The sequence below is a fragment of the Poeciliopsis prolifica genome, unplaced genomic scaffold, assembly GCF_027474105.1.
Source record: "Poeciliopsis prolifica strain line A6 unplaced genomic scaffold, Auburn_PproV2 SCAFFOLD013, whole genome shotgun sequence".
NCBI classification, from domain to species: Eukaryota; Metazoa; Chordata; class Actinopteri; order Cyprinodontiformes; family Poeciliidae; genus Poeciliopsis; species Poeciliopsis prolifica.
This window is the reverse complement of record NW_026562388.1, coordinates 12643419-12665750: the sequence shown is the minus strand read 5'-3', so window position 1 is coordinate 12665750 and position 22332 is coordinate 12643419. Positions and strand designations below refer to the sequence as shown.

Sequence of the window (22332 nt, the reverse complement as noted above, 5' to 3'; positions counted from 1 at the left end):
TGAACTGTCAGATCCCAGAGGAGCAGGAATTCATCTGGTTTGGGGTAAAGTGGACCAAATGCACACGGCTCTAAAGATGAGGAGGGGTTAAATCTCTACCAGAGGTCAAACATGTTTACATGGTCAGAGTAATTGTGTGACTCAGTGGTAGTGAGAGAGCCTGTGGAAGACAGAAACAAGAAACATCCTTTCATTCATCACTGCAGATAATATAATAAACAACAAAAATAAGCAAACATTGAATATTATAGACAATTAATTATTAAAAATGGACTATAAACTCATAACATTTAGAAAAGTATAGTTTTGTTTAAATACAAATACAAAAAAGCAAACAAGTACATAAAAAATTTATTAAAAATTGTTAAGTTCTATAAAGAAATAAGTAAATGAACAAATTAATTAAGTGTATCTATTAACAAAGGGCATTAACTAATAATAAATCACAAAACTACTTTCATTTTGTTTTTATCAGCTAAACAAAGGAATCATTTACATGTTAGAGAATGAAAAGTTTTAACTTGAGGTAGTCTTCGTCTCAAAGACTATATTGAATTCCTGCTACAATGGCAGAAAGTCAATATAGCTTTGATTCTGCGTGAACCCGATCTCAGTTTATAGAACATTCAGACTCCAAACATAACTTGAATAACATGGAAAAATGCAAGTGTGTTGTGTTCCTGTTTGAATGACTCATTCAGACTCTGATGGTGAACATGAAGACATCAGTTCTGTGTGAGGAATGCAGATGTTCAAGATGAAATGAAACTGTTTTGCTGAGGTAGACAGCAAGTATAAATATTAAAAATGATGTCAAACGGAATCACATCTTCAGCCCCAGCTGCTCATTATAAATAAAACTGAATTTATTACCACAGGGAGTTCAAAAGACATTCCCTATGATATTTTTCCATCACTGACTCAACACTCAAACACTTTCACATCCAGTGCTTGCTGTCTTTTGTCAGGTCAGCTCACTGTAACTGTATGTTTGATAAAGTGTTTACATTTGATGCCTGGATCCAATGTGTGACTCCATGAAATAAAGCTTTACTCCAAGAGAAGCCAGAAATCTGTAGTTCAGAATGCTAACAGTCATCAGTAGTGAAATGAGGCTGAACCGATCAATCGTTCTCTGGTGAAAATTTGTGTACAGGTTTTAAAGCACAGTTTATCTCCAGACTTCAGACACTTTTCTGTATTTGATCCCAAAGATTTGCAGTTGGGATACACTTTGTTTAGTCAGGGTACATGTCAGCTGACTGGATTTTTATCTGCAATAGTTTCTTCAAATGCAATTAAATATTAAGTGAGTCACACATATTTAGTGATCATCAAATTAACTTTTGTTATCATCAAAATCTGTGAGCAGAGCTCTCTGCAGAAGAGTTTGTTTGCCTGTTTGCTCCAAAATTTTCTGATTTTCTTGCACATATTGCACAAGCATGTTGGTCATTATTCTGAAAATAAGATGGCGTTACAAAACAAGATATTTTCAGCTCTGATTACAAGCTGTCACTTTAGGCCGTTATTGTTGTATCTAGATTTAAATCTTGCTTGTTCTCCGCTGTATTTTGTGACAAATCAGTCTCACACAGAATCTAAGATATCATTACATACATTAAGATGTAAAAACTTAGATATTTTTTTAAAAATACAAGCTCTATTAAAAAACAATCTAAACCTAACCCAAAACCTACTGCTGTGACTAGAATAATACTTATCCCAATTGTTTCAAATGGACGAGAAAAAAGGAAACCAGCAAAATTGCAGAATTAATCAAAAGTACCGAGGAGCTATTAACAAAAACAGTTTTTAGGGACTCAGTAATAAAAAACAGATAATAAGGAGACAAACTAAAGGCAAATGCTCAAACAGCCTAACATTAGAATGTCTCTGATCATTCTGGGTGTTGTATTTATCACTTTAATGTCTTGTCTTTTTTTTTTTTACCCAGCTACAGTACAACTGAGTAGGGTGCTTTGTTTCCTTGGAAATGAAGCTCCAGTTTATGACCTTAAATATTTTTATTAAATGCCACAGATGCAGAACTGACTTTATCTAAATGACACAGCGTTTGACCTTTCCCAGGTTCACCGTTTTTATCTCATAGAAGTGGATTGCAGTCAAAACGAGTTTGCGTCATACTGGGGGTATTTTGAAACTGAAACTGGAACCTTTCCAACTAGATCATTCATTGCCTCTTTATAGAAAGACAGAAACCTATTTATATGATACCATTTATATATAGATGTTAAAATTTACTCAAGTCATTAATTGAGTAAACTGAACTGAAGGTAACATGGAAGACCTCTTTCATATTATGTTTCCTTCTTGCTCTCGTATTCTTTTTTTCACACCTTCTCAACATGATGCAACCATAATCTGCTTACAAATGCAGCTGCAAACTTCAAGATCTCACACTGCCAGAATGGCATAAGGGCTTTATTGGGCTAAGATCCAATATCCTTGCACAATTTTTCAAATGTAGATGTGACTACACAAATCATTCTTTGGACCGGAAATCATCTATGAGGTGAACATCCATTATCTACATGTGTTATTTTTAATTTTTTAGAAAATATTTCAACTCTCTGCGAAAAGTAAATAATCAGAGTATACTATGTTATTTAAAGTGCAGCATTTGCAGGATAGCCAGACAAAGGTGATGTAATCCATCTGTATGATGAGTAACCTCGTTGTCATCATTTTGCCATGGGGTTTGGGGTTTGGGGGGGAGGGTAATATGACTAATTCAGGATGAGTAAGAAGTTACAGTTGGGAGTTACTTCCGTCATGAGAATATTAGGCTGACGTGTGATGGATGTTTGATTTTTAGCCTCCTGTCCTGTTCAATCCGAGTTTCTTTTTTCATAATAACAATCAATTTTATTTTTTTCTAAAGTCATTTGTAGTGCCCTGTTTTGTTCTGATGATATTTGCTCAGATGGATTTCAGCGCTTTCCCTCATCCTGAATGGGCTTCGTCAGAGCAGAGGATGTTCACCTCACCGTGCGCAGCCGCGCGCTCTCACGCACAGACTTTGTCCGCCTCAGCAGGGAGCCTCTCTCCCCGCGCAGTTTTCGTTTTCAGCTTCGGTTGGTCGGGGGAGAGTCTGGCAGGATGGAAGCTCTCTGACCGCCTTCAGACCTCGATCCGCACATCTCCGCTACGCGCATCACGGCTTCCCTTAGCAACGGCGGGCACACCTGTCGAGCTTCAGGTATGGCTTTCGGTTTCTGGCAGAGCTGCGCTGGGTTTCTAAACGCGCTCTTTTTTTAAATTTTATTTTATTTTCAGGCTCCAGTCATGAGAAGAGAAAGAAGCTCGCGTCCTCTGTCTGTGCTGGTCTGCTTCATCGCTCTGTGGCAAACACGGCAAGTTTCTGACGATAACCCATTGAGCGTCTTTAATGAATCTGAATGGATTTTTGCCTGCATGTTGCGCACAGGAGCGTTTCAGTTATAGCAAGGCAATGGTTTCTTACACAGCTGGATATGGTTGTTTTTTTGAGTTTCTCCGTGCGCTCAGAGCGCCGTGAGTTATTAGAAAATGACTTTAATCTCAGAGAAGCGTCACAATGAAGCTCAAATCACTGAAAATCTAATAAAAGCGCTGGAAGAATTTGATGTGCAGAATTAAATCTCAAAACTTCCAGGAAATTAAGAGTATGGAAATAGAGCTGGTTTAATCAGATGACAGTTTATTTATTTATTTATTTTCTAAATAAAATAAAAAAAATATTTCTAAACAATAATTTCCAATACCTTGAAAATCCAACATTGAAATTAATTTAATGATAATTATAAAATCATAATTATGAAATGATTAGATACTTATAATCATATAAATTACGCCTCTCACCCTTGCCTTTTACAGAAAACTATGCACAGCCCAATCTAACACAGACTCATGTTGTAACTTTAAGACAGTTGTCATTCACATCAGTTTGTGCTCCTGGACAAGATCTGAATCCATGTTTCATATGGGCAGCATTTTGTAGGAAGGCTACTTGTCAAATTTCGGTTAACTCCATCACAAAACTACAAATTCCTGATCTGTACTCTTCATCTTTGAAAATAAAACTTGTGTGTAAGTTCGTCTGCATTTCTAAGCCAAAGTGTGATGACAAAGCTCCAGCTTTTGAGTTTGATTTTGGCCAATGAAGTTACCATTGTAACAAAATTCAAAATGACGCCAGAAGGAATATCATATAACTCTCTTCTGAGTCACAAATTTTGATGAAATATAAACTGCATTAGTGCTCATTTTCCTTGGAGGCACATTAAGTTTGATGGAAGAATACTAAGTTGAGAAATCCATTTGGGGTGAAGAGCATCAGCTGCTACCCAATTCTCTCCACTTATTTCATCATTGAAGTGACTTTTTCTTTCAGTTAGTCTTGCTAAAATTCAACATTGTTTAACATGATTTCAAAAAAGTGTAGAAGTATAAATTTAGTTATATCTAATATATATATGAATAAAAAACAACCTTTTGCAAATCCAAGTAGCATATTATTCATTATGAGTAAATGATAACAAGAATAACCCCATTTTTCCTAAGTATTATTGCCTAGCGAATACAATCATTGCTTTATTGAGCCATACACTCATTTAACTCTCATTAAATAATACTTTATGAGCCCATTTACATTAATTTGCTTCTTATGAAATCAGGATTTGTTCATTTTTTTTCAAATATTGACTCTGGGTGAACACCAAGGGTCTATTCAAAGATCCAGCTCTGCTTTCCACAATGAATAGAATCAGAATATTGATCGAACACCTCGACCAGATCATGAGAAGGCTTCTGACTATTTTTCTTTTAGATGAAAGCATCTTCATCTGCCCTGATAGAAAAATAATTGGGTTGCTTTAGAAATAACAAATAAGTCAGATCCGTGTTAAGTCTATTTCTGGGGTTAGACTCCATTTCAACTTAAAATGTTAAAAGGAGGAAGGACAGGGTAATAAAAACTCACATTTTGTCTTTGATGCAGATATTCCTGCTAATTACAGAGCAACATTAAACGCCTCTTCTTTTCTAAAATTATTTGAAATTCTTTCTGTGAAGATCAAGGTTGAAAATCTGTTTGAACAGTTGGAGTCAGACTTTAGAGGTCACTAGAATATAAACACCATGGTGAAACAAAATTTTCCCCTCAGCTTCAGAAGTCAATGCTTTGCTTGAAACAATTGATACTCATACTTTTGTATGCTTGAACATGCTGTTGCAATCAATAACATCCTCTTTAAGCTGATTTAGAACATATTTATTTTTAATTCATGTGAATAATAAATCTCCCTCAACTCGCTTTCTTTTAAATCACTTTCTATGATATTGACGTTTTCACTACAAAAAACATCAATATCTAATGGATTTATGTAAAATTCCTCATCAACAATTACAGCCAGATATAAATGTTTTATAGAACACCATCCTTTGTGAATTTTTTTTCTGAGTGCATTGCATTTTAATTAGGAGAGTCAGGAAATCATGGCTCAACGTGTTTATAAAATATGAAATACTTCTTCACATCAGATTATTAGCTTATAAATATTTGCCCTTTCAGCAGGTGAAATGTCAAAGGGTGCATGACCGGTCACATCAAATTCCGAAACAAATTATTTTACCAACATCCAGCTTTTTCTCACTTTAACAGCTTCAGCAACAGGACATTTAACAGTTTGGTTGTTAAATTGGCATTTAAAAAATCCTGTTAAAACTTAGGAGACTGTCTAATGCATAAAATATGTTTCTCCTATTTAGGTCGAGAGCAGTCGGTAATTCAACCCAGAACTCCAAAGATATTGCAACATTCACCAAAATCCTGGACAGTCTCCTGGATGGGTATGACAACAGACTCAGACCTGGCCTTGGAGGTAAGATCCAGGCAACTGAAGCGAGTGTCAAATCAAAGCAACACAGATGGAAACTGGAGACATTTTAAGTTAATATGACTCTTCTGTGGCCCAAATGAGGCTTATGCATTCGATGGTTCCGCAGTCATGCTTGTCAATTGATAGTGTTTCACTGTCAAGGAGCCACATGGTGTTTTTTAAAACAGTACAAACAAAACTTCCAAAGTAAAAGTTTAACAGTCAAATGAGACAAAAACTGAGCTGTTCAACATCAACAAAGCTTTGCCACAAAAATGCTGGTGAAAAATCAATAAATGATATTTGAAAACCTTTCACAGTTGGGTGTCTTAACAGGCCAATAATCCAAAATTCAGATCAAACTGGTTTTAGAATGAAAAAGTTCAGGTAATGTGAAGCTAATGGAATGCATTTCAAATCTTCTGGCTAAACCCGGTTGGAAATTTGTAGACTATCTCACGCATTGACATGTTAATGGCGACAAAACTCTTGTTGGCAAAATTCAACTTGGTAAGAAATACTATGTGTACACCAGAGAAAATTTAAATACCCAACATGTATTCTTTTTTTTTTCATGACCATATCACCTCTGATGCGACAATTTCAGTTGATTTTGTGCCTTTGTTAACTTGAGATTAAGCCCATGGTGAAGAACACTCAGTGGTGCTTTAATAAGAGCAATATTATTCATAGAGATTCAGAGTTTGCTTCTAACTCTCAAGAAATGTCTCCTTAGTACAACACTCAATATTCAAATAATCTGAGATTATGATCAAATTTGTAATACGTATCAGAAACAGTATTTTGAATCCATTGGTGTCAGTCACTGGGGAAAAAAAGGAGCTTTTATATTTTAGACAAAAATGTAAATTATGAGAGGATGCCTGTTGTGTGGTGGAAGTGCATGTTCATCCTGTTCTGCACTACAATGAAAGGATCAGTGATACCGTCAGAAAATGCCTTTATGCCTCTGTCAGCTCTTTAAAGACGGCATTTTAAAAATAAATCTGCCTGCAGGTGAACCTATTGGGCTCTCTGCAGCTGTGAGTGTAATGAGCTACGCTTCTGTGTATCTCAAATCTGAATAATTTGTTCAGTGAGAACATCCATCTGGGTTGGAAATAATAAAACACATTCACTGGGGCTGGTGGACTTTGGGCCTGGAATGATTGAACTCATTTGGTTTGAACAGTTTCTCTCATTGGACTCGATGTCTAAGATTTGATTTCTGGAAACAGAAAAACAGGGATGAATGGGATCATTGACTTCTCTCTGAAGGCAAAGAAAATTGGATTTAATGCATGGAGGCAACAGTTCAACCAGTAGGTAACATGTAAAGACAATTGATAACACTGGATTTAGCTTGGGGTATAACAGAATAGATTGAAAATTCAATTTGCACACCAAATTTAAGATTTAATAAAAAAATATATATAATAAATAAAAAACATGTAGAATTTACTTCCAGTTTAAAATGATCCACTCCATTCTGTTTATTTATTACCTGCAATCCCAACACAATACATAAATGTTTATTGTAAAATGTTAGGGATATGAATAATTTAACCAAGCATTGTATGACAATAACATTATTCTGGCTAGAAAATGAAAAACTGTGAAAGACTGTTCGTGTCGTAACATCTAAAAACACAATTATGTTTTAAAAAAATCAAAGCAGTGTGATTGGACCATCAATCTGATTTTATTCAGACAGTTGGAGTCTTAATGTCACCTTAAGCACCACTGTGGACTGATTGCAGTAATAAAACTCTTCTTATGCTGTGATCCTTAAAAGATTTATCTAATTTTGGCAAGTGAAATTTCTCCTAAAGAGGTTGTATAGACGCAGTAAAATGCCACACAAGTTTATAAAAGTGACTAACAGTCCAGTGAAAATGAAGAGGAAAGTCCCACTGAGTCTTAGCTCAGATTCGGGAGAAACAATCCTGGCCTTATCTGTGGAGCAGTCCCACGTCTTTACTACTTCAAGTGTATTCGTTGGTGCCTGGGAGTTTGCCTGACACAAACATGAGTTTTGTTGACTTGTAGAACAATTTAGACTATGACTTTTGTGTTATCTTGGAGGGTTTGTTTCTGGTCAAGCTGTTGAATGCATGATGAATGGATAATTGAAAACCTTTGAAACTTCGTTTTCTGAGAATTTTCAACTGTCTTCCCTTTACAGACCGAGTGACAGAAGTAAAGACAAATGTCTATGTGACCAGTTTTGGACCAGTGTCTGACACAGATATGGTAAGTCTTTCAAAATTATTATTGTACTATAAAATGCATAATTTTTTTTTTCACTTTTAATTTTCACAAAAAGATTTAGACGTATAAAACTAAAGGGTGTGCCCAAGAAGAAGAGTTCATGTTAATTAACAGTTCGTGTAAACTGTTACTTGTCTCTGAGGTGCAGTCCATAAAGAGTATCTGTGTCCTTTATGAGAACCGTATTAAAACAATCAACACAAGCTGTTGTTTGTTTAGAAATTCTGTTTTTGGTTCAAATAATCCGCTATAAATCTCCTGCCAATCTTTCTGAGCCAGTTTGGATGTGATCATTCACATTCAGATAAAATCTTCCAGACTGAAACACAGACAGAGAGAGAGGTAGCCGCCTGTACTGCTGGTCCTGTTGCCATTGGAAACTCAGCCAAACCAATCAGAAGAGCGTTGACATGGCAAAGGTTAGAGTGTGTTATTAAAATGATATCTGAACATCCACCTCCATCCACTGATACACAGCTGCTGATCTGTCATATATTGATATATGGCCGGCCATTACTGTTTACCAGCTGCAAACCTGCTGCGTGGTTTCATCTAAGCCTGACACAAACAACGGGATTAGTTTCCAGTCTGATGCAGCATTTCATTCAAATTTCTCAAATGTTGTTTTGAATATTCTGTATTGTATATCAAGGCCCTCTGGAGATCTTTGCTCGTCAGAGACTTAGAATTTCAGGGCTACAGATTTCATTCACAAAGTTCCACTCATCCCAACATTTTTGACTGGCTTCCTGAAATGAAAAGTGAGAATTGGTTCATTTTAACAAGTGAAAACATGAACTATCTTAGATTCAGATTCTAGCAGTGATTCCAAATATATTTTTTTGTGATTTGACTGATTACATGATTTGATACTACTGCTGAAAGTTTTTTGGTTTCAAGACAGGGAGACCCTCTACCTTGCAGTTCCATTTCATAAAAATGCATAAAAGCCATCCTTCCTGCCTTAAAAGCCTTTCTTTTTGCTTTCCACTACAATCTGAGCCCATTCTCCGAGCCCACCCGGTTCTCCTCAAATATTCAAGTGACACAGAGCACAAAGATGGAAGTGGCTATGTTCAAGACTGCACCTTCAAAGGAAGAAGAGTGTCTCATATTTAATACATGCCCATGTCTCCATCAAAATTGCAGCAGATAATTGCACTCCACCACTGTGTGTATTTCCTCTCTGTGTCTCTGATAGTTGCGCTCTGATACACATCCTTCAGATTGGATGCTCCCCCGCTGATCTTTCTGCATGATTGTTTGTGGATGTTTGTCTTCGCTGGTTTATATGAGCTCATCAAAAAGCAGACATGCAGAGCTGCTTTGGGAAGTTAACCAGGAAATTGCTGCATTTTCTCAGTGACTTAGGGATGCTTCTGCTAATTACATAGCTAAGGCTTTGCGGAAAACAATGCATGTTAAATGTATACTTACAATATATACTCTGAAGAGAGGAGAGCTGTGTGGTTGGGGGATATTTTTTTCATCTCAGTGAACAACTGTGAACATGTTTAGTCATCTCGAAGAAAAAAAGTGCCTTCAGTATTTGAATTGGTAGCAGATGATTTAGAGGCAAGATCTTGTTTATCTGGTGATAACAGATACTTTGCCAACTGTGTAATACCATATGAACTCATTTTTCCATTAAAACCTCATTTGTAGTGTTATTTCAGACTGGAGAACTAGTAGTACACAACCACATATGAAAGAAAAAGTCAGAAATTTAAGGTAATATTAAAATCAAGACTCTCAAAGCTGCATAAAACAACCAAAACTTCTCACTGTGGGGATAGTTTTTGTATCAAGGTTTGTTTCTGAAAGTTACTGCTGGATCCGATGGACCCATTTGAAAACAAAGTTAGTTCCTGCTGAAGTCCTGTGGACTAATAAGAGGAAACAGAGCGAACTGGAGATGCTTCCACTTAGATGGAGGGGAAGGTCTCTGTGATTTTGATGTAAACCTGGAATGGCACTCGCCGCAGGCAACAGCTGGATCTGACACTGACAGATGTGGCTGGACCCACCCAGGTGTCACACGGCGTCAAGCTGCGATCTCACAATAAGCTTAGTTATGACAGAACTGGACAGGAAGGACATTATCAACATTATAAGGGTGTTATTTTGGGTCAACGCGGACCATCTATAAATTCTAAAAGGTTTTAAAATTCCATGTAACCTGTACGTTACTATATATTTTTTACTTTTTTGCATAACTGTTGAAAAAATATAAAAATTGTTACATTGTTTTCAGGAACATAGTTAAAAACCTTTGAGTTTAAACTGAATGAGATCCAGCATGTTTGTCAGGCTTCTTGACATTTTGCTACTTTTGCTAAACTGTTTAATTATGCAGGTTTTCATTTGTTGGTCACTCAGAATGTTGTGCCTCAGTAAAACCCAATTGCCTCTGCCCATCTTTCAGGAATACACAGTGGATGTCTTCTTCCGTCAAAGCTGGTTGGATGAACGGCTGAAGTTCAATGGACCAATGAACACCCTTCCTCTCAACAATCTGATGGCCAGTAAGATTTGGACCCCTGACACATTCTTTCATAATGGCAAGAAATCTGTGGCCCACAACATGACCATGCCCAACAAACTTCTGAGGATCATGGAAAATGGAACGCTGCTCTACACCATGAGGTACCTGGCTTTCTATTTCAAGACACCGATGTCAAGTTACAAGCTTTAACTTGATTCATTAGGGTAGAATTGTCTTTGATGGAGTGTTGGTAGAGAGCTGGAGGTGAGATACTTCTACATTAAAGTCAGTTTCCTACCACTGTCACACTTATTGCTGCTCTTTGTGTTTTGAAATTATTCTTCCCTGGTGCATTAATGTACTAATTCCAAATGTTAAGAGAGATTTGAGAGCACAATGAAACAGATATCTTTCCTGTGCAAAATATTTTCAAGAATTGTTTGTCATCTTAGATCTCTGTCACAATTTTATCGGGAAAGAAAATCAGATTTTTGACTGTATTCAAATTGAAATTAGTGAAAGTCCATGGTATTTACACTTACATTATTTGACTGGGGTATTTCATTGCCTTTAAAACTTTTGTTCTGTTGTTGATTTACTGCTCTACTGTATGTAGAGTCATTGTCCTTTTCATGACTGAGTTTGTTGGACCAAAGTTGTCACATTTCACTTAATAAGTACAGTTCATATTAACTAGTTCATAATGACTAAAACATGTCCTGGTTTTAGCCTGATACCTCCTCATCTGATGATGTACATCAGTATTTGCTTCTCTTTGGTGTAGTTTCTGATCCATAAAGCATAAATATATTTTAACAAAATGTTTTTTTCTCAGTCATAGTTTTATGCACTAAAAGCACAATCTTGCTTGTTGATCTTGCATGAAGTATCCCAATGAGTATGGGTTGTTTGCTCAGACAGACTCCATCTGTTTGCCAAAGGCATCTCTTGACCTTAAAGATGGCAAGAGATCTGGGTTCTTTCAGTCTGATAGAGCTAATTTAAGGTCTTCAACCCATCAGCTTGTAGCTTCACTTCAAATGGCTTCAACCTAATTTGCATGGCTGAAGTTGCTCAGCAACTGCAGATGTTTATAACAGCTCACACTTGGGCTCCACAATGACACCTTGTTAAAACATAACTTTTTTTAGTGCTATATTAAGTTATCTTTGTGGACTCATCATTCTACCATACTTTGTAAAAAAGTTTACATATCTACATAACACTGCAATCTGTTTTACAGTCAGTCAGTTGCAATTTCATTATGATACCCAGTGACATTAGGATACATGACTTCTGATGTACAACACAAACTTCCAAAAATATGAATATATTTATGTATTTTGCCAGGTTAACAGTTCAAGCTGAGTGTCCCATGCATCTGGAGGACTTCCCCATGGACTCACATTCATGTCCTCTTAAGTTTGGCAGCTGTAAGTGTTAAAATCTGCAGAATCAAACTCATAGAAAAAAATGTATAGACAGATTGATGGATGGATGAATGGATTTTCAGTCTTCAGATGTGGTGATTAGAAATGACTGTGGTGATTAGTCATTTCTAATCACCACAGTCATTTCTAATTGGTTTCTGTTTTTATTATCTCTGCATCAGATGCCTACACAAAGACAGAGGTAACTTACATCTGGACAAGAAACGCCTCCCAGTCAGTAGATGTAGCAAATGATGGGTCCAGGCTCAACCAGTATGACTTGGTTGGACAGACTGTTGGAAAGGAGACCATTAAATCCAGCACTGGTAGGCACCTAATCAGATAAACAAAGACTATCAAAGACACTCAAACTGGTGATTCCTTCATTGGTTTCTGTCGTAATGTTAACTCAAAATCTGATATTTTATGGTCTGGTCTTTTATACACTACAATTTTATGCAAATAATGCAATTCAGAAAAGTTCTTTAATCCAAATGTTATGTTTTTGGTAACGTAATTTATTGCATCCTCGGTATTCATTTCCATACAGATTTATGTTCCAAATATTTCATATACTCATCCACCAGCCAGTGTGGGTGGACCACATGGTGGAAGGAGAAGTGATCTCCATACCATGTCTTCATTTGCGTTGGAGGTCTTTCAATTTCAGATTTCACAGTTACTGAAGTGTTTTCTTTCAGCCACTCTCCTTCAATGGGATTAAATCGACTTCTTTTCAAGTGTTGTAGCAAACAAGAAGAATGAAGGCTGGAGATAATCCCAATATGTATTTAACTCAGCAGGCAGAAAATAACCCTGTCAGTTTTCTGCAAACCGTAGTTATAAATGCAGTAAACACTCCAAAGAGTAAAGATCAAATACGTTTGTATTCTTGTGAATACAAGTATATCAACAGCAGGTGATAATCAGTAAATGATAACTATCCTCTGAATGATTTTTTTCTTTTTTCTTCACATGAATATATTATTAAGTAAAGTGAACCTGTTCCTATGACTCTCAGGTGAATACACAGTGATGACGGCTCATTTCCACCTAAAGCGGAAGATTGGATACTTTGTGATCCAGACATATCTGCCCTGCATCATGACAGTCATCCTATCCCAGGTTTCCTTCTGGCTCAACCGGGAATCAGTGCCTGCTAGAACTGTGTTTGGTGAGTAGTTGAGACTTTGAATCTGTTATTTAAGTGAAATAAAGGATTTAAAGATTGCAAACACTTTTGGAGATCCCAACCATCAAAAAAGGTGGAAAAATTAATAAATGTCAGAATCAGATTAATTCAAGACCTTAATGTCTGTATTGCTTCACAAATACTGGTGATAGTGAATCAAAAGCAAAGGAGATGTAGAGGCTTAACCCCTATTTAATTTCTCCCTAAGAATTTGAATGTGCATGGTTATGTTCAGAGTGAACATGAAAGAGAAAGCACATTACAACCCTCTACAACTGGGTCTACACAAGAGTGTGCACAGCAGGAAAGCAGAACAGCAGCAGCTGCAGTGCAGTCGTCTGAATCTCAACACCAACTATTCAAATAAAGGTTTGAGTGTTAGCTCACTTCTGTTGTGGAAATGTCAATTTTCCACTGAATATTTAAAAATTTTATGTATGTAAACTACAGAAAACTAGACTTGTAAAATAAATGCACACAACATTCAATTTCATGGCATTGTATTCCTCTTAAGTAAATGGTTCTTATCTTTGTCTAAGATAACTACATCCACATTCCAATATAAATATCTGTGTGTGTGGGTGTGTGTGGGTGTGTGTGTGGGTGTGGGTGTGTGTGTGTGTGCGTGCTTGGGTGTGTGTGTGTGTGTGTGTGTGGGGGGGGGGGGTGTGCGTATGTGCATGCGTTTGTGTATTTATATCATTTTGTTATAGTGCTGAGTTTTTAATGAAAGCAAGTAAAAATCTGTTTTCATATGATCATTTTCTTTATATAAAAAAGCAGTACAAATCAACCTAGTCTTACACAAAAATAAAATGGTCCTCATTCTGAAATCATGCGTGACTTTATTGGTCCATCAAAATAACTCCAAAAGTGCATCAATGACTCATTCAGGTGGATACAAGAAAACCCAGAGCAACATTATACTGTCAGTGTTGTCATTCGATGCAAAAATGACCTTCCTTTGAGAGTTTCTAGGCAAAAAGCATGATTGACCAAAACAATAAATGTAAACAAATAAAACCTCCAAGATTTAGAAAAAATGTCCAGTGGATTGACAAGACAGGTATACAACCTGTCACATCTGATATAAAATGTAGAAAGCATTTCAGAAAAAAGAGCATTTCACACCCAAATATGGTGGTAGTGAGAGGGTTTTGTTTTTGGTTTTTTGACAGAACCTGGACAACTTCCAAAAATTGATGAAACCATAAACCTTAAGATCAGGGAGCATGACAATTTGATCTGTGACACACCACCAACTTGACCTCTAAATTATTTCCCAAAGTATAGATGTGTCTGTCTGTTATGGGTCTTATTCCAGTGACTTCATCAGCCGTTTATATGTTTAAAACCTTATTTAGTGAATTAAACTCTTCTTAGGATCAAAGATCTTGTTTTCCAAAAGTTTCCCTGCCAAGACAGGCAGCAGCACAGAAACAAAGTTGCAGCTGTGAAACATTACACATTATACACTGTAAGAATGAAACATAAAATGGATATGCTGGTGTTTGGTCACAGAAATTTAGAAACACTCTGGGTCTTCTGTGTTCGAATTTGGGGTCTATATTTTCTGAGTGCATTTGTTGCATATAATAAAATACTGAGTTAATTTTATGTTTCTTTTCAGGAGTGACCACAGTTCTCACAATGACGACCCTGAGCATTAGTGCCCGTAACTCTCTGCCAAAAGTGGCCTATGCCACTGCCATGGACTGGTTCATTGCAGTCTGCTATGCATTTGTCTTTTCTGCTCTCATTGAGTTTGCCACCGTTAACTACTTCACCAAGCGAGGCTGGGCTTGGGATGGAAAAAGTATTGTCAACGACAAGGTAAGTACATTCATATAACAAAATTGTGGACATCCCATTAAATGTCATGTGTTATTTCATTTGTTTACTCAGCGATGTTTGAAGAGGCTCTAGATATTTACGGCATTTTTATAACATCTAAAGGTATAAAATAGCAATATATGCCTGGAAAGTACATAATATTGCCGCTTTCACATCTTGCAGACTGTTATAGGTTTGAGCTTTCTTGAAAAACACCTGCTGGCAGATGTTTTAAATCTCCATTACTTGCAAACCTTTTTTTTCCTGGAGAGTGGTATGATTCATTTAAAATTCTTCTCAGACCTTTTTAAACTCACTTCCAGGCCTTTTTCTATTTCTCCATGTTGTTCACTGTTTCTTCAATAACCAAACTAAACAGCTGAGCTTTAATTAGGACAAATCAATTTCAAAATACAAGAAAACAATAATGAACCTAAATGCAATCAAATTCCATGTGACTGTATTTGTGTACTCTTTTTATATTTTAAGTGTGGAGGTGTCCTCACCAAAGCTCCTTTTGCAAATGTCTTAGAAGTGCTTTATTTTTGTTTCCATTTTTTAGTTATGCAACTGAATCTCCTAGTTTTATACCGTTAAACTAGAAGATTAAATTCAGACTGTTTTTTTTTTGTCAAATCAAGAAAAAAAAAAAAGAAATTGTTTTCAATTTCTTGTATTCGTTAATAAATAAGCAAAATACCTTTTTTCATACAGTTTTAAATTTCTTCAACTGTTTTAATCTACCTGCAGAAAAAGGAAGCGACTGTCAAGAAGGAGAAGAACACCTATGCTGTAGCTGTGGCAAACTACAAACCCAACATTACTAAAGACTCAACACTGCCCACCATCTCCAAGTGCACTCTGAACGAGCCCAACAAGATCACAGGAGGAACGAAGCCCGAGCAGAACAAGAAAACCTTCAACAGCGTCAGCATAATCGACCGCATCTCCCGTATTATGTTCCCTGTGTTGTTTGGTACCTTTAACCTAGTCTATTGGGCCACTTACCTGAATAGAGAAAAAGTAATCAAAGACCTGGATCCATCTAAATGAGCAGGAAGGGTCCAGCACAGCAACACGTCACACATTCAGGACAACAACGCTTAATTACTGCTGCTTTGGTTACGTAAACCTATCTTCTCTCATTACTGGACACAGTATTCAGTCAGTATAGATACACGTTTCTAAATAAGCTTAGAGCACACAGAATTTTCATTATTTTTTTCTTAAAGATATATGATGATGAAATTATATAAAATACAGCATAAACCAGGATACCTGAAATGCTGCAGAGTATATTGTTCTGCAGCTCCCCTCAGGTTCAAAGAGGCGTTTTCTCTTCACTTTTACCAAGTTTACAAAAGTTTACAGTCTTAGAAAAATGACTGTCCACAACCTGCTTGGAACCAATCAGCAGAAAGATGAAGCAATCAGATTTTTATGATATCAGGTGGGCTGTGCAGTTTATGGGAATGAGCATTCCAAGAAAAATTACTACAATAATAACAAATATCTGATTTTTTTTTCAAATACTGTATAAATACACTCAGACATATATATTAATATAAAGTTTAGCACAAATATTTACATACACTGTATGAAAGGAAGCTGCATAGTGGCACACTGTAACACAGTGTTAGCCTCAGTTTTTTTATGCATGGAGTTTGCATTGTCTCCCTGTGCATGGATGAGTTCTCCCTGGGTACTCCAGCTGCCCCCCACATTCTAAAAACTGTTTGGTTACTCTAAATAGCCCCTATAAATGTGTGTGTCTGTGAATTATTTGTCATGTTTGTCTCTGTCTTGTCCCGTGATGGACTGGTGACTTTTTCCACGGTATACTGCCCCCAGGCTATCTATCCAGCTTAATGACTGCTGGAGGTAGGCTCCCCCGGATCCTGCAAGGATAGGTGGGTACAAATAATAGATAGATGTGATAAATGACATATAATATTTTTTTTTCTCACTGTCTCACATTAACACCAAATGTTCTTGTTTTAGATCAGTTTAGATATGTAGAACCAACAAAGCACCAATTCTATAATACTGATTCACAACAAATGCCATGTAAAAGCGCTTTACAAAATTGACTAATGCCATTGATTGACAGAAATATGAAGTAAATTCAATCCATCACATAAATAGACAGATTTAACGTTAATTACAGTCACTGTTTGATCCCAGAAAAACAAAGATGTAAAGTTCAGTTTATTAGGTCAATTGGTAAAATGTTTTCTATCTAACGAAACCTACCCAATTGCTTCAAGTTATTAACTTTGCACAAATCACTCATACATGTGGGGAAGGTGGAAAGGAAAACTCCCTCATGTGTATCCTACGAGCATGTGGTCAAGGCATGCTAAGCTTCTGACTTCTTAATCCACAACATTTGAATTAAACAAAAACACATGAGGATGTATGTCAAGGCGACATCTCAAATATATTGTGTCTTTGCTTGAAATAAATTACCCAAGATTTATTTTGGCAGATTTTTTTTGCAAACATAAATCAGTCAAGATATTAGAGTACATACTAATACGCTCCTACTAATACTAACAAGGTATTAGTAAGAGAGTACTTACTAATGTCTTGTAAGTAAATTACATCATAGGTACAATTTTGAGGTTCCTGAAGATGTCATGTTGTAAAAAACAGATTGAAACAATTATGTAGCTATAAATACCATGGATGTCCAGCCATTACGCTGTTCAGAAAGGCGTCATGTTCTGTTTCCCAGGGGAAAACATGTTGTGGTGCTAAATGTTTGAATCAAACGTAGAACATATTTTGTAAAGATAGCTAATGGTGAAGCTCATCTTTTACTCCATGGGCTGCGAGGCCACTCAGAGAGGAAGAAGTCAAAACTCAAAAAGCAAAATAAAAAAACTCACAGTGTGCAAATACACTCAGACCTAAATACAATAAGTTTTCACTTCTGCTGACACTTTCAGATGAAGTGTGGTAGAAATAGGTTTGGAGACTTCACTGTGTTACAGTTTGTACAGCTGTTTTATGTAGCAAAGCAGTTAAAACCAGCTTACAAATCATCTGTTCGCTTACGGCTCGCTAATACCTGCAACTCATTTGAAACGCAAATACATTATAGATTCAAATGCAGTGTGGACGAACTTTATATGTTGGTAATGGGCCAAAAGAATAATGTTTTCTCTACATATGGAGGTTACCTCGATAAGAGTGAAGGTCCATATATTTTTGTTTCTTGTTAACAAGTGGTGAGCAGATAGTAAATCAGAGTGATTTGTTAATTGCGGCTTAATATGTAGTAGTTATAGCATTGTTCCATTTCATTCCCAACCTCCTAAGACCTTTACTCCCAAAATGTAACATTTTCCGGAATGGAAATAAACATTTAACAGAGAACCCTGAAGTGGAACCTGAACTTGCTGGAGGGACCGAATGTCATTTCTGACCTGAGAACACTTAGGATCCCCCATGAAAAGCTCCAGGAATAAGATAAGGGAACTCTAAATTACAAAAAGGGATTCATTTGTGATATCTAACAGAGATTTGAAGCAAGTTCTTTCAAGTGAAAGTTATTATGGGGAAACAGAGTACTTGACATCTTGTGCTTCAAGAAACAATAGTCAAACGTAGCATGACTGGCTCTGGAAACACAGCTCAGAGTCTACAAGCCAACACTTACTTTGCAGATGTAGAAATCACTGGTACTAATGTGTTTTACATGCCGATTTATTGTCTAAATACTGCTCAGGCAATTTGAGCATGTGCCTTAATCAACCAGCAAATGAGTGCTTAATGAAATTCTCGGCTGTCTGGCAGTGGATTTTAAATTTTGATGTTTTGTTGCTTCCAATGTTTGGTATAACGCATATCCAAATCTTTTACTTTAATTTATTAATTAATGTTACGTCCTCGTCTCCAATTACGTAAGACAAGAAAAGAACCTGGCTGTGGGTCTAAGAAAATGCTCCAAAGCTGTTTGAGGATTTCTCCGTGAAATCACTTCTTCCAGTGATGTATATTGCCATTTTGGATGTCAGCATGCCAACATAAAAAGGGTGAGACAAACTGTCAAGAATGTTTCTTAGTGTAAGTACGACAGGACAACATGTTGCTGTGATGCCAATATTGAATTATTCAGATGATCCATCTTCACTTTTCACTGCCAAAGAAGAAAGATGATAAAGAGGAGGAGAACTTATGGAGTTGCCAGAGTTTAGTAATCCCAATATCTCATCACAATGCCAGGTGTTTTTGCTTGGTAAAATAAGCTAAACTACCCAGCCTGCAGGGCAGATCAAAGCTGAGAAGAGTCCTAACAGTCCTGTGCTTGTAATCCAGAAATCTGATTTAACCATCTAACTCAGCAGCAAATAAACAATGTCTACAAAATAGTCATCTTTCCTATCTGAATTAGATTGTTTTACAGCAGCACAGCTGGTGTCTGTTCCAATACTTTATTTCACTGCTGTGGTTATCAGATCAATATTTATGGTGAAGGTAGATATCCAGTCTACTAGTTTATTTTACATAACAAGCAGTTCTATAAAAAAAGTATTTCCCCCTCTATGGATTTTTTGTTTTCGTTTTTTCTCACTTTCATGTTTCCAATCATAAGACTGATTTTCATATTTTCAACTAACAATTTTAAAGACAGCATTTAGGAACACAGCTATCTAAGCTGAACCCCTGTGTTACAGCTGGTATTTTCAAATAAGAGTTTGTTAAAATTCCTGCACAGTGATGTAAAAGAATAATTGCAATTGCTGTAAATGTCACCAGTGACAGAACCACTAGGTAGATTCAAACAGTCATAGAGGGTAAATACTTTTTGACAACACAGTATATCATATGACATAAGCTGTGCTACTTATAGATGTGATAACCAATGAGATAAGATTGAATATTTGCTGTAAGATGTTCTAATCTCTCAGGAAAGAAAAAAAAAATCTCTGTGGAAAATATGTTTTTCACAGTACTTCCCAATGGCACAGCTGTGGATCATCTGTCTGCTCTTGTGGCTTTTGTATTTTTATGTATCTGTTAAGAAATGCAGGGATGATATGGACCCAGTGTTTCTAGATGTAACAATCTAGTTTTTTTCTCCAAAATCTGTGCTGTAGCTAACAGTCTGCAGCTGGCACGGGTGTCAATAGAAGTTTATCACCTCCTTACTTTCTATGAAGAAAACAATGATGTCATGCTACAAATGCCATAATAACAAACCAAGCTTTGGAATTTCTTCACCACACCAACAATATGTTAATTTGGTAATTTCTGCTCTTCTAGTTGTTTCAATTGTTGCAAATCAATGTGTGCTGTCTTAGTAGTTTAGTTTTGTATAATGCATACTTTTTTATGAGGCAGCAGAAAGTGAAAGGTGCATTAAAAATCAATGAGATGTTGGCTCATTGGGTCACAGTAATGTAGCCCTGGATTACCAAAAAATATTTTGGTAAATCTTTTAAGACCTCATTGCTTAGCCTGTAGCTTTTTCAAAGCACATGCTATCCATCTTTCCTTCCCTAGTTTTAAGTTGCATACTACAAAAGCTTGTTCTGACTGGATGCACGTGTTTGTTTCAATGAAATTTGTACTCGCTGTCTTGATGTTTGTCTCTGTGGTGTTATTGTTTTTGTTTATTAGCATTGTTCTATAAAAAATGTAGCACTTAAGAAGGACTCACGCTCCTATACATTCCCTTCAACAAAAAAACACTATTAGCACTAAAATATATTGAATACTATATATGTGTAAAATTGCAATCCTTTTAAATGACATTTATTGAAAGCAACTTTTGTGCATTTATTATGTGTAGCTATATAAACACTGTGCTTTTGAGATACTTTACAATTTATTGGTATTTTAGAGGAGTGAATTTATTTTGTTTATGCTTGAAACTTTCTCTGTATGATTATCAAAATATGAGTCTTTTGTGCTGTTGTATTTTCAAAGAAGACTAAATATTTCTGTAATAAAGATGATGCAAATAACTCAGGTTAGATATTTTTTTTCTTTCTCAGTTTTTTTATTTTGGTAACAGGAACATTTATTTTTGCCAGAATAGAAATTCTTGAAATAATGTGTAACCCCTTTTCTCGTTCTCTTAATCCTACATATGTTTATCTGTGCATCTTCCCTGCAAAAGATAATTAATTTATATGTCAATTATATTTTCACATATTTCACAAGTGATCCTTATATGTATCACGTGCATATCATGTGTATCAGATACATATTTCTTCCACATGGCTTAACATGTGGAAAATATGACGTGAAAATGTGTGAAACCCATGAAGCACTTGGGTCTTTACCAGGATACAGACCAACACATATATATGTGCTTTTAGTGATACATCATTCATAAAATTGAGTGTGCACAACAGTAATTTTTCCATGTGATACTTTTGCCCTTTTTTGAACACTTAAGGACTCCAGGTTTGTTCAATGAAAGCTAATTTGGGATTCGGGAATCCAATTCAACGTTGCAGAGAAGAAAATAAATCCAAAGTAATCTCTTGTTCATCACTTATTAGATGCAGTGCCATTTGAGAAATTAGAGATCACACAGCTATTCAACTTAATCTTCCTTCTTTAAATAACCCCAGATTCTTTTACTGTGCAAAAAAACCCCAATTAAAGTGACATTAACAAATTCTTTCCTTCCTGTCCTTTGGATAAATTATTCTTACTTGGGATTGTTTTAGTTAATGATCGAGGACCTGAACACATCTCTATTATATAAATACAATCATATTGATCTTTTTCTGTTAAAAGATCTATAAATCCAGTCTGGAACTCAAGCTAAAACAGCTTTATTAAAAAGATCATTTTAATTTGATAACAGCATGTCAGTTAATTAATTAAACCTCATCAGAAGAACAGAGCCTGAGGTTATTAAAGATGTTCCTTTTTCAATCCACTAGAATTCCCCAGAAATACTTTTTAGATTGAAAGAAATATTCAGCCAGCATTCTCGCTCTACTTTAAATCATGTTTGTTCTGGAGTGTTCAAATGTATGAGAGTTGAACGTTATGAACCCAAATGAGCAGCACTTTATTTTAACACCTTGCTGTCAAAAACTGCACAATACGGATCTTTAAATCCATTTTTACATTACAGAGGATGTCACGGTCAATTATTCTGACCGTGACATCCTGATCCTTGGCGTGCTTAGATCAACTGCTGAGTGTCTGCAGCTGAAGGGGCTGTAATCCATCTCAGAGCAACATCAACATCAAATCAGCACATTTACC

The 22332-nt window shown here is 36.1% G+C and overlaps 1 protein-coding gene across 1 annotated transcript; it reads left to right on the top strand.

The window, feature by feature from the left end:
* Nucleotides 1-2976: 2976 nt before the first annotated feature.
* gabra2a (gamma-aminobutyric acid type A receptor subunit alpha2a) lies at nucleotides 2977-21059 on the top strand. Its single transcript, XM_055038790.1, is given in 12 exon segments — nucleotides 2977-3006; nucleotides 3009-3152; nucleotides 3155-3223; nucleotides 3301-3377; nucleotides 5773-5885; nucleotides 8068-8135; nucleotides 10579-10799; nucleotides 11989-12071; nucleotides 12251-12394; nucleotides 13090-13242; nucleotides 14891-15093; nucleotides 15844-21059. Coding segments are annotated over 12 exon segments (1608 nt in total). The 3' UTR covers nucleotides 16147-21059.
* The last annotated feature ends 1273 nt before the right edge of the window (nucleotides 21060-22332 follow it).